This window comes from Stylophora pistillata, chromosome 2 (genome assembly GCF_964205215.1).
Source record: "Stylophora pistillata chromosome 2, jaStyPist1.2, whole genome shotgun sequence".
Taxonomy (NCBI): domain Eukaryota; kingdom Metazoa; phylum Cnidaria; class Anthozoa; order Scleractinia; family Pocilloporidae; genus Stylophora; species Stylophora pistillata.
The window spans coordinates 23,545,200-23,556,937 of record NC_142520.1 but is presented as its reverse complement, the minus strand read 5'-3'; the positions used below and the strand labels follow the sequence as shown (position 1 = coordinate 23,556,937).

Below are 11,738 nucleotides of genomic sequence, written 5' to 3'. Positions count from 1 at the left end.
TTCCAGGGCTTGGTGAAATTGTTTGATTTGTAAGTATATTTAGAACTGACACGTTAATTTTCCACGGTGATCTGTTGTATTCACAAAACAATCCAGAACCAGCCCATTGAACTGCATTTTAAAAGCACGGTAAATAAAAGTTGGAGTGAGACTGTCTACAGATATTAGTTGGTAACATATATTCGGAGCCATAACAGGAAACACCTCATAAGTGAATGGAGTTAGAATCCTCTATCAGTGACGGCTAGTACAATAAATCTATTAGAATATTTGCCATCAGATAGATATTTGCAAATATTGTGACAATATTTGATATTAATTATTACGGTCAATTTAAATGTGCCATGCCTTATTACAATGTTTCAGTTGTATATTAATTTAGAAAATTCCCTTTCACCTGTTTAAGATATCTCTCGGAGAACAGAATTGAGGCCTTACCTGAGAAAATTTTCAAGGGCCTTAATAAACTCAAGTCCCTGTAAGTACAGCCGATCACGTACAAAAAATGTCTAGAGTTTTCTAAGGAGATAGAATGTATGTAGCAGAAACATTTGAAATATGGAATTTTGATTTCAAAATGTTAACCTGAGGTAGAACAGGCGTGTTAAAAAAAATTGCAGTGCTCAACAATGTAACTTTTGCTGATAATATCTTTTTTGTGCTAAAAAAGGTAATCTTTTTTGTAAAACATGCTGTTAATGACCAAAGTGAATATTTTCAAAAACGCTAACAAACATAGTTCAGTACTTTTTAGCTTTAAAGGCAACTCCATGTGAATTTTTAAGGAATCAAACAACGTTTAGCTTCTGATTGTAAATAGTTTTGTTATTCATTTTTACAGCAACATCTTCGGTAATAAGATACAAGACGTGAGCAGTACGACTTATAAGCACGCCAATGAACTGCGATTTTTGTAAGTTCATTGTAACTGACTGATCTTTGTCATGGTAAATAAAGTCGCATGTTTTGCAATCGGATGAGATGTCGCCGTGAATTTTATTTAGAGTATTGAAGTGGATACACTTTCGGTTTTTTTGCAGTCAGAGGGAAGGGTTGTAAATAGTTATTTGAGAAAATGAGATAATTGAACAGTTTATACATCATAATCTAAGGTACCTTTCACTTTCTACTCGAAATTGCAGGTTCATGCATTACAACCTAATGGCTGAGCTGCCCAAAGGATTTTTCAATTATTTTCCGCACATTATCAGAGTGTAAGATTCCATTCTAATCATTTTACTCAATGGTTTCAAAAGGATATTTGAGGCGAATGTTGTATGAATTGCCTTGGAAAAAAATAGTAAAAAAATATATATCTATACAGCCAAAAACTAACGGTAAAATTCCGACGTTTCGGCGACATCTTGGCGTCATTGTCAAGGAAAACTAGATTAAATATGCGATTTCAAGAGTAACTCATAAGAATCCAGAGTCACTAATTTGCATAGGTCAGCCAAAGACCTTGGCGCGAACTGAGTCTGACTGTACGTTCAAACACGGTCGTAGTTTTTTTAATGGGTAACATCTCATTAAAGAGACAATCAAACTTGTTATGGCAATTTTTCAACACCTTAAAACAATTGTGAAAGTCATCTGGAATCCTGCCCGCGTGTCTACAGTCATAGTGTTTGCGCACTGACGAGGTCTTTCCTCTATATCCATCAACGCGTACGAAGAGATGGCAACGGGTGTATCCGACATAACCAGCATCGCACTGGTCACATTTGAAGTTATACACAACGCATCATTGATCAATAAGCTGAGGCTTTGGTTCGCTTGTCGGGAGCTCCTGAGCAATCTTGCAGCTCGTAAACACTGGTTGGACAATGGTCTGGAGTTTCACACTGAGAGCTTTTAACTGTGTCTTAACTATATAAGTTGACTCCTGGTCTTTAATAGAGGGTCTGGCAAGCCGAGTGGTGTTTGCAGTCGTAGATTTTAACCGCAATGAAGACTGTGATGCCTGATTTGTCTACCGCAAGGTACTCCCTCAACACCCTCAACCACACTCACCCCGCCATCAAATTCACTATGGAGGTCGAAAATGATGGAATGCTCCCCTTTCTCGGTATTCGACTCCTAAACCGAATGCCTCACATTGAAACTAAAGTGTTCATGAAACCAACAAACAGCGGTCTGCTCCTCCATTACCATAGTCATGTTGATAATAGGTCCACGCGCGGCCTTTTGACAACTATCCTCGATCGCGGGTATCGCCTGTTCTCGTCATGGTCTTACTTCACTGAGGAGTGCGAACGACTGTAGTCGTTGTTCTCTAAACTGAGGTTTCCCTTGCAACTTGTGGACTCCACTTTTACAACCTTCCGAAACTTAGGGATCGCTGACCAGTCTTCATTGCGTTAGAATCTACGACTGCAAACACCACTCGGCGGGCAGAATTCCGGATGACTTTCACAATTATTTTAAGATGTTGAAAAAATGCCCTGACAAGTTTGATTGTCTCGTTAATGAGATATTACTCATAAAACAACTACGACTGTGTTTGAACGCACAATCAGACTCAATTGGCGCCAAGGTCTTTGGCTGACCTATGCAAATAAGTGACTCTGGATTCTTAGTTACTCTTGAAATCGCATATCTAATTTAGTTTTTCTTGACAATGGCGCCAAGATGTCGCCGAAACGTCGGGCTTTTATCGTTAGTTTTTGGCTGTATATGTTTATCGAAAGCATTGTTGATTAAAAAAATAATAATAAGAGGATTGTCAAATTTTGACATGAGGCGCTGCAACTTGCATACAACTTTACTACAGTAGACTAATAACAACTTTAAATTTTAACGTCTCTTACTTTGACATGCAGCATGTTGTAATCATTTCAATTATTTTGTCTCAGCTCAGCCTTTTATAGTTCAGATCACCAGTGACTTTGGATTCATGAAAACGTTCCCCAACACTTCGAATTTCAATATTGGAAATGATATGCTATAGTTAGATTTCAAACGCAAGTGCTTGAAACATACTTTGTGAGGCTTTCTTATTATTATTCAATCAATGAAAAAGAAAGAAATTACTTTCTTATCAATCATCTTTGTCTTAGCTTCCAAAAATCACTGTTTTGCCGATTTTTTTTTATATCTATATAATTTCGTTCTCAATGTTCTATGCACCTTTTAAAATTTCCTTTTCTTTTTTCGAACTCCAGAACTCTGGACACCAATCTGATGTGCTGTCACCTTGATCTTTTCAAAGAGAATGCAGATTGCGAATACTCCTTCAATGACAACTTTGCAAGCTGTCAATCCATGTTCCGCAACCTTGCTCCACGGAGAAGTCTTTGGGTTGTCGGCCTCCTGTCGTTGTTTGGGTCTCTGTTTGTAGTTGGGTGGCAGTATTTTTTCCCTGATAGCAATTTGGTCCAGTCTATCATGTTGGTGAATCTGGGTATATCAGATGGCATCATGGGTATTTACCTTATCATTATTGGTATAAAAGACCTCCAATGGTCAGGGGAATACTACATGCACGACTATAAGTGGCGCACCGGTTGGTTTTGCCATTTCAATGGCGCCATGTCTGTCCTTTCAAGTGAGGTGTCAGTTATGATGATCTCTCTGATTGCATGGGACAGGCTCAAGAACATTGTGTTTCCTTACACGTTTGCAAAAATTACACCGAGGCAGACTCGTATAATGTGCGCAGTGATCTGGCTGGTGGGAGGCATTATGGCATTCCTTCCCTTGTCTGGAATGCACTACTTTGGTGGCTGGTATTATGGCAAGAACGTTGTGTGCCTGCCCCTGCAACTTTCCCCGCAATTACAAGAAGGCTGGGAATACTCCACTTCTATCTTTATCGTGCTAAATTTTTCTCTTTTCATCTTCATTATGGTGGCTTATGTTGCCATCTTGTTGAAATCGTGGTCTTCAAGCAGACGGCTCGGTGCGCATGGAACTGTTCGTGAAATACGAGCAAGAGCACAAAGTGCACAGGCCAAAAGAGAAAGGGCACTTGCTAAGAGAGTCTTCTTTATTATTCTGACCGATTTCTTGTGTTGGATACCAATCATTGCCATTGGCATCAAGTCGCACGTCGAGAAAACGTTTGATCCACCTGGTGATCTGGCGGTGTGGATTGCAGTGTTCGCCCTGCCGATCAATTCAGCTATCAACCCACTGCTGTATACCCTTTCTACTCCACAGGTAACATTTTTATCTCTCTTCGGAATAGGACAAACTGTCATTTTTAGGTTAACAGACACACTGCAAGATAATTGTTTGAAACAAACACCGATAGATGTTCCTCAGAGATGTTGGCGATAAGTTTACTTCGACGACGGTCTCTTTTTTCCCTGACGGACAAGAAATATTTTGAAACCATCACATTTCATTCAAGGGGAGTTTTTTTTTTGCGAAATAACCCGAAATAGAGACACAAAAGTCGCATAGATCAAAATGCAATAAATGATTGTACAGTTCTTTTCTTGCTTGCTTTTTCACGGTTGATAATACCCATTCAGATCACTAACAAGCCCATGAATTTCTAACGTTTAGGTGCAAGCCGTGTTGAAAGTAAAACTGAGGAAGCTGTGGGCCAATGTTCGATCTATTTTCAGCAGGGGAAAAAATCAAGAAGGTTCAGTTTGATGTTCTATTTACCTATACTATCAGTTTTTCAAAGAGGATAAGGGTGAAATTACTTTGAAATGGCAACAACAGACATTATTTCCAATAGAATAAATTAATTATTGAAACCACAAAGGTGTAAGAAGCAAAATGTGAAAACAGGATTGTTATCAAGAACATGAATTACTAGAGAAGAAGTAGGTAAGATGAAATCAGTCATGTGAGTGACTCTAAGTTTAAAGGTAGAATTGGTGACAAAGCAATAAATTAACGAATTCAAAAGGGGCAACGACGCCATTTGAAATCATGATTTGATCCCAATTTATGTTGGCTGGTGTCTTTAAAGGTATTTTTTAGGATCTAATTGAATTCAGTTTGCAAATTTTCTTGAAATTATGAAGAATAACGGAATTTTCTAAATTATTCTTAAGATATAAAGAGACGTTTCTAGTTCCAAGGTGAAGATACAAAGCGGCCATTTAGAACTATTTTTCAAAATCAATATTTCGAAAAGTTTGACATAAGTTTATTCTCCGGTTGGAGAAGAGCAGTACAGATTTATTGCTGTTGTTCTATTGAACAGAGGAAGCAGAAAATGATCAGCAGAGACAGATCAGATTTCAAGGTGAGATGCTAACAACGGTAAAATATGGGTATTCTCAGTGTAATTATATATAAAAAGTCTTCTCCCCTCTTCGGTAGGGGCTCTGCGTGTAGTACCTGTCTCTCGTTTCATTCTGTCCCATTCGTAGTCCCATTTGTTTTGCAATTTCTTTTCCATAGGAGAACAAATTGAAATGCAAGAAATAAAACAGAAAGAAATCCCAGAAGCGGAATCCCCTGAGTTCCCTGCTCCGCAACCAGGTCTGTGCTTTATCCGTTCACTTATTTTTATTGATACGTCATTTTAAAATTAGTAAAGTGGACAATGAAATGGGAAACCTCTGAATTCAATCATTTTAATCAGAATTGATTAGTCTACCAAACGGTAGCTCTTGAAAATACTGAGATATCTAGAATGAAATCATAGCATTCCTTACCATGCTCTGACACATAAGTTTGTGCACTATAGAATAAGTAAAGGAGATACAATGAAATATATGAAGTTCATATATTTTGTACTGCGGTATTAGATACGTATGATGCAGAATCCTCGCAGTAGATAGCGCTGCTAGAGCGCTGCACTAGTATCGCAGAGGTCAGTGGTTCGAGTCCCGTAAAGGCTTGATTTTTTTCAGGTCTGATCTTCGCTATTGCTTAAATAGCGCTATCTACTGCGAGGATTGTGCATCATATGTATCTAATACCGCAGTGCAAAATATATGAACTTCATACATTTCATTGTATCTCATTTATCACTTTCACGGGTTTATTACGAATCAGCTTAGCGGCCTGCTCCTAGTTGGCTTGTTAGCTCAATTGGTAGAGCGCTGCACTAGTATCGCAGAGGTCAGTGGTTCGAGTCCTGTACAGGCCTCATTGTTTTCAGGTCTGATTTTCGCTATTGCTGAAATAGCGCTATCTACTGCGAGGATTGTGCATCATATGTATCTAATACCGCAGTGCAAAATATATGAATTTCATATATTTCATTGTATCTCATTTATCACTTTCACGGGTTTATTACGAATCAACTTAGCGGCCTGCTCTCAGTTGGCTTGTTAGCTCAATTGGTAGAGCGCTGCACTAGTATCGCAGAGGTCAGTGGTTCGAGTCCTGTACAGGCCTGATTGTTTTCAGGTCTGATTTTCGCTATTGCTTAAGTAGTGCTATCTACTGCGAGGATTGTGCATCATATGTAGAATAAGTAAAGATTAACCAATGGTTTCCCCATATGACATAGGTGGGAAGAAATTTGGTGTTATCAATTTTGTTTGATAACTGCCAGAGGAATCCATATAGAAACTAAATCAACTCGAAAAATCCTGATGACAATTTTCTTAACGCACTTTCTGAACCTCGCTTGTGAGAATCTCATGATCATCCGTTTATATAAGTAACATATACGTCGTATTGTCTAAAAATTATACCTGCGTCGTCCGTATGACACAGATCTGGTAATGTGTATTGACAGTAACCATTCAGGGTATCAAGTTTTCTAATTTATTACTTGATAAATAACTCTACTTAAAAAAAAATCATTTACTCCATCGATAGCAGTGGAACAAGCATGTGGAGGGGAAGACGCCATATCTCCTTCAGGTACAAAGTCCTATTAATTGAAATAAAATTCCTTGCCTATTATTTGCTTTTTTTTTAATTTTAAATTTTAGTTTATCAATGAAATATGAAAGCAAGTCATAGATAACCGCTTCATTCGCACAAGATTAGTATTCCATTCATCCCACTTGAACTGCTTTCTACAACTATTTCTAAGAATCGCCAATGCTTTGGAAGAAATGATGTAATGGGAATGAATAAAAGAGAGACACGAGTGCTATCAAATTTCCTTGGCAACAGTATTAGTCTTATTATTTTTATCTTTTTAAATTTTCTCTCTATATGTATATATTTTTGCTTGATAACTCAACTAAGTGATCGATCGTGTTTTATTAAACTTTGGTACAAGTTACGCGAGTCCTTTGCTGACAATAAAACGAACAGTAAGCTTGACCGAAAATGAAATCTGTTTTTTTCTTTATTATACTTATATTTTTTTAAATGCCTTTACTGGATAACTTAGGCCTAGTCTATACGTCGCGTTACAGTCGAATTTAATTCAGACGAATTCAATTCCATTAAATTCGTCGTTCCATCGACATAAATCGTGGTGTGGTTGCATGCGTCGGGATCAATACGGTCGAATTTAATACTCTTCCTAAATGCAGTGTCTCTGGTCAGAGGTGTCACTCGAAAAGCTCGCCACGGGTCACTCCGGGCTCGCCACGGGTCACTGCGGGCTCGCCAAAATAAACTAAGAAAATGTATGCATTTCATTCGACGCGACGCTAGTGCGACGTTAAAACTGAAGACGCCTTATCGATATTTTATCCGTCTTGCCAAGACGGATAAAACGTCTAAAACGAATTTAATTTAGCAGACAAATTGAATTCGCTTTAGACATCGTGCCATCGTCGAATTTAATTGCCTGTGGGATCTTGAATTAAATTCGTCTGAAGAAAAGTCGGCTGTAGCGCGACGTATAAACTAGGCTTTACAATCTTATTTCATGAATCAATGAATAATTGAATGTACACGAATATTAACTTTTGTAAAAACTTCATTTGAGAAGAATTTCTTTCAAAAGAAAACACCAACCATCAGCATCATGACCTGGTTTAATCTACTTGTTCTTTGAAACAGATTATGACGATGATTTTGACATCCGGGTTTTTGGTTTGTCTGTTTAATGGGGAAATAAATCACTCTACAAAACAATAAACTAACGCTCAAGAACAAATGTGGCCAAAATTGAAAAATTTTCGAAATATCGTGGCAGCAGCCATAAAATTGACTCGGCCCATATTCTCAAGCTATGTGGGCTTTACAATGAAACCAACCGCTACATGTTTCGTTTGGCTGAATATTGATTTCTTTTCGAGAAAATCGATAGTAACTGAAACCAAAATGCCGCGTCAGAAGCTAAAAACTACAGACGAATCTCGGAGCGCAGCGCCACGAATTGAAAACACTTGAACTAATAAAAAGTACTAACTCTTGAAAAACGACATAAGTTTTGACAGCAATTTGAGCATTTTTTGATTGTTTTGTATACATAATCTCATTGTATTTATCCAAGCTTCATCTAACTAGGTCAAAAGTAACCCGTTACTTTAACTATGAACTAAAAAAAAGTATTGGACTAAAATATCTGGCTTTTGGAGCGCGAAGTGTAGATCTTTTTAATCTCCTAGGAAGTTTTTGGAGAAATGACTTAGTGCGATTTAATGAAATTTGAAAACCGAGGCGTTAAGAATTCTTTTTTTACTTCCTTTTCTATAACGCTCCTCCATATATCAAGAAAACTTAATATTAAGAACTTGCAGAAACCTAAAAAAAATATTTACATTGTAGATATTTTTTTTTCTTTGGTCCTCCTTTAATCACGGGCATGGTGGTACTTATCCTCTGTCTATTCATCCGTTTGTCCACTTAGGTTCTGTCCAGTTAATTGCTCAGCTTCAACAGATGCAACTCGATGCAAGCAAAGTCAATGACAAGACAGACCTAAAACTTGAGTTGAAGAAAATTGCTTCAGACAAAGGTTTCAGAATTGTCGACAATGAAGGATCAGGAAACTGTATGTTCTTTGCTTTGTCAGATCAACTGGAAATTACTATGGGAATCAAAATCAAACACGACGAATTAAGACAAATATTGGTCCAGTACCTCAAAAAAAACCCTAAACTAGTAAGTTGATGTCTTACACTCTATGTAACTACTATTACTTTAGGAGCACCATGAACGTTAGATCTCCATGTGGGCCAACTGGCCAACACATCACTACTCCTCCTGTAGGGGTTAATAAAGATCATAAATACTCTGACATCAGCTTTTAGTATAAACCACACCGCGTGCTCATTGGCTATGGTAAGTGATTAATAAGTACCATTCACCGCCTTCTGCTATATACGTAAATAATTTTCTACCTCAGCGTCTGTGAAGGTGATGGATAACTACCTTGCCTCCTCGCCTCGATAAATACCCAGCTCTAGTCACCTTTATTCTGGGGAATTATTGTTTAATATGTCGGATGACCCATCGAACACGCTTTGTAGTTCTCGAGTTTTAATAGAAACCATGTCCGGGTCACGGATGAATGCAGAATGCAGACCTCCGTGTCAAAAGGGCTTTGTCCTGTGGAGAAGGCAGCCAACCCGAAGTTTCTTAAAAGTACTTTACGTTTGAATCTCCCCCCAGATGGGACAGTCCCGACTGGGGAGCATTGACTCTGGATAAAGTGGACACTAGACATTTGATGTTTCAAAAGGGCAAATAGACTGCTACATCCAGTGTAGAACATTGAGTTCATAACTTTGATCGGTTATTGTCCGTTCTTACTACTGTTTAGTATCCTTTTGATATTTTCTAAACCGATGATTCCTTCCAACGTCCTCAACTTCGTCCAGTGTACCATTCCCATTACACTTTAAGTTTCGTTCTCTTATTTACTCTTCTCTCAGCCGGATGGAACAGATCTGCTTCACTTCGTCCATGGACATCCATCATGGGCTGATTACTTAACGTACATGGAGCAAGATGGCGCTTGGGGTGACCATGTTATTCTATTTGCCGCAGCAAACTGCTACAAAACTAGCATTCATGTGGTCAGCAGTCTTTCCGCTGCCCACGATGTTATCTTACGGCCACAATGTCCTGTTGAAAAAAGCAGGACACTTGCTTTGGGACACATCCATGAAGTACATTTTGTCAGCCTTCATTGTACACAAGGTACAGTTCTTTACATTCGACTTACTAAATGAAGTGTGGGTTTATGGTTATATTTTGTGCAATTATCTCTATCACTCTACTGTTCTCTTGTATACGCCGCCGTCAGATGATCAATGCCAATATGACGTCACATAGCAACATTGGAAGCGCTTCCCTAAGTTTGCTTAGTCGAGATTGAGGACAGTAAAAGGAGCTGGCAAAAACAAAATGCTATTACAGGCTCCTAGTTGATTATTATTGTTTACTGTTCCGTGAGCGTACAAGCTTTGTTATTCATATTTTGAATTGAACAGTGTACTCTCTTGTGAAAATGTTTACTTATAATATCAGCAAAAAATTCCGGGACGAGTGCGGCGCGGCTGACCGTCATATTTACTCCCGCGAGTGTCAAAACAAACCAAAACGTACGCCTATTTCTCTTTAGGCTTTCACCAAATCGTCCTTATAAAATAGGTTTTATTATCCAACTACACTCCGTAGAGTGTAAATAACGCCGTCCACGTGTACAAGTATCACGCGATATTTGTACTCTAGAGAACCGGCTAAACAGGTTTTCTTGCATCGCGCAAGCAAAGATTTGGATTGAGGTTTGGAAAAAAAAAATGGCGGACAATTTGAGTCATATTTCTGACGACGAAGAGTCAGAGTGGCTGGCAAATATAAATCCAAGTTTATTAGATTAATCGAATAAAGAAAAAAAGCTAGACGCCAAGGAAATTTCATCATTTATTGAAGAAAGTAGAAACAGCAACACGACAACACGCCAATTCCGTTCCGCTTCGTATACTTCTGTCACGCACTCCCCGTAAATGAATATCCGCGAAATTCGCCTGCATTGAAATAAGAATTTGGTCTGTTGGATAATTAGTAACTTATTAGACGTTTTGTTGTGCAGTATCGTTGAGTATTTTTATTCTTTATCTCTCTTTTGACTCGCACTACGGGCTCGTCAAAATACAGTACAACTCGTGAAAATACTCAGCGATGCTACAGTAACACAACAAAATGTCTAATAAGGTATATTTATTTCCTATTCATGGAGGTTTATACATACCGCTACTTGGAGTGAATCTAATGGGTCATTTTTCTCCTTAATCCTTTAAATTTTGAAGTTGTCGTTGTTTTGAATAATGATGATCTTCCCAAAATGAAAAACAAAAACAAAAACAAAAACAAAAAAACAGTAACATCATTCTATGAGTACCTTTTGTTTATGACGTATTTCTGTAGGTCAAGAGGATGAAAAAAATCCTGATACCGAAGAGCCAACTGAGGAAGGTAAAAGCGATGAGTTCTTACGGAACGGTGCATTATATAGCACGCTTCTTTAATACCTCATACAGTGCAAATTCTTGTTTTTTGTTTGTTTTCGTTTTTCTTTGTATGAAGTTAAAAGCCAACAAGGCCATGTACCTGGCTTACTTGCGGGCCATTTTCCGGGTTCTTTTATATGACGCACCTTATTAATTTGACTATAATTGTGTTGACCTACTCAGTGGCCATGAGGGTTACTTAATTGCATTCTATTCGTCGCTTTGAGCGACTTTACTTAGTTCTAATCACTAACCGTTTGTTATCACACAACAGGTAAATGTGAGGAGCAAGCGGAGAGCGAAGGGATTCCAGAGCCAAGTTGCAAAGGTAAAGGTGGGGTTTTGACTGGTCGATCAAGATAACAAGGCTCTAGATGAGTTAATAAAAAAAATATATTCGACTTAATAGAAACTTTAAAAAAATATCTTTTGAATTCCTTTAAAACGAAC

The 11,738-nt window shown here is 38.1% G+C and overlaps 2 protein-coding genes across 2 annotated transcripts; both read left to right on the top strand.

Moving 5' to 3' along the window:
* Positions 1 to 1,947: 1,947 nt before the first annotated feature.
* Positions 1,948 to 7,934, top strand: LOC148737904 (G protein-coupled receptor GRL101-like). The gene is made up of 6 exons (XM_088749359.1): positions 1,948 to 1,982; positions 3,165 to 4,161; positions 4,513 to 4,594; positions 5,168 to 5,209; positions 5,368 to 5,448; positions 7,888 to 7,934. The coding sequence occupies exons 1-6, from the start codon at positions 1,948 to 1,950 to the stop codon at positions 7,932 to 7,934; spliced, it is 1,284 nt and encodes a 427-aa protein (XP_088605485.1).
* Positions 7,935 to 8,627: 693 nt separating this feature from the next.
* Positions 8,628 to 11,306, top strand: LOC148737903 (OTU domain-containing protein DDB_G0284757-like). The gene is made up of 3 exons (XM_088749358.1): positions 8,628 to 8,934; positions 9,708 to 9,975; positions 11,206 to 11,306. The coding sequence occupies exons 1-3, from the start codon at positions 8,713 to 8,715 to the stop codon at positions 11,304 to 11,306; spliced, it is 591 nt and encodes a 196-aa protein (XP_088605484.1). The 5' UTR covers positions 8,628 to 8,712.
* The last annotated feature ends 432 nt before the right edge of the window (positions 11,307 to 11,738 follow it).

Bases quoted from the DNA above. Each gene is read 5' to 3' on its own strand.
- LOC148737904 (XM_088749359.1), top strand. From the start codon at position 1,948: ATGAAGACTGTGATGCCTGATTTGTCTACCGCAAG. The intron at 1,983-3,164 runs GTACTCCCTCAA...TTCGAACTCCAG, and splicing joins CCTGATTTGTCTACCGCAAG to AACTCTGGACACCAATCTGA. The intron at 4,595-5,167 runs GTTCAGTTTGAT...TCTATTGAACAG, and splicing joins CAGGGGAAAAAATCAAGAAG to AGGAAGCAGAAAATGATCAG.
- LOC148737903 (XM_088749358.1), top strand. From the start codon at position 8,713: ATGCAACTCGATGCAAGCAAAGTCAATGACAAGACAGACCTAAAACTT. The intron at 8,935-9,707 runs GTAAGTTGATGT...CTCTTCTCTCAG, and splicing joins TCAAAAAAAACCCTAAACTA to CCGGATGGAACAGATCTGCT. The intron at 9,976-11,205 runs GTACAGTTCTTT...GTATTTCTGTAG, and splicing joins CAGCCTTCATTGTACACAAG to GTCAAGAGGATGAAAAAAAT.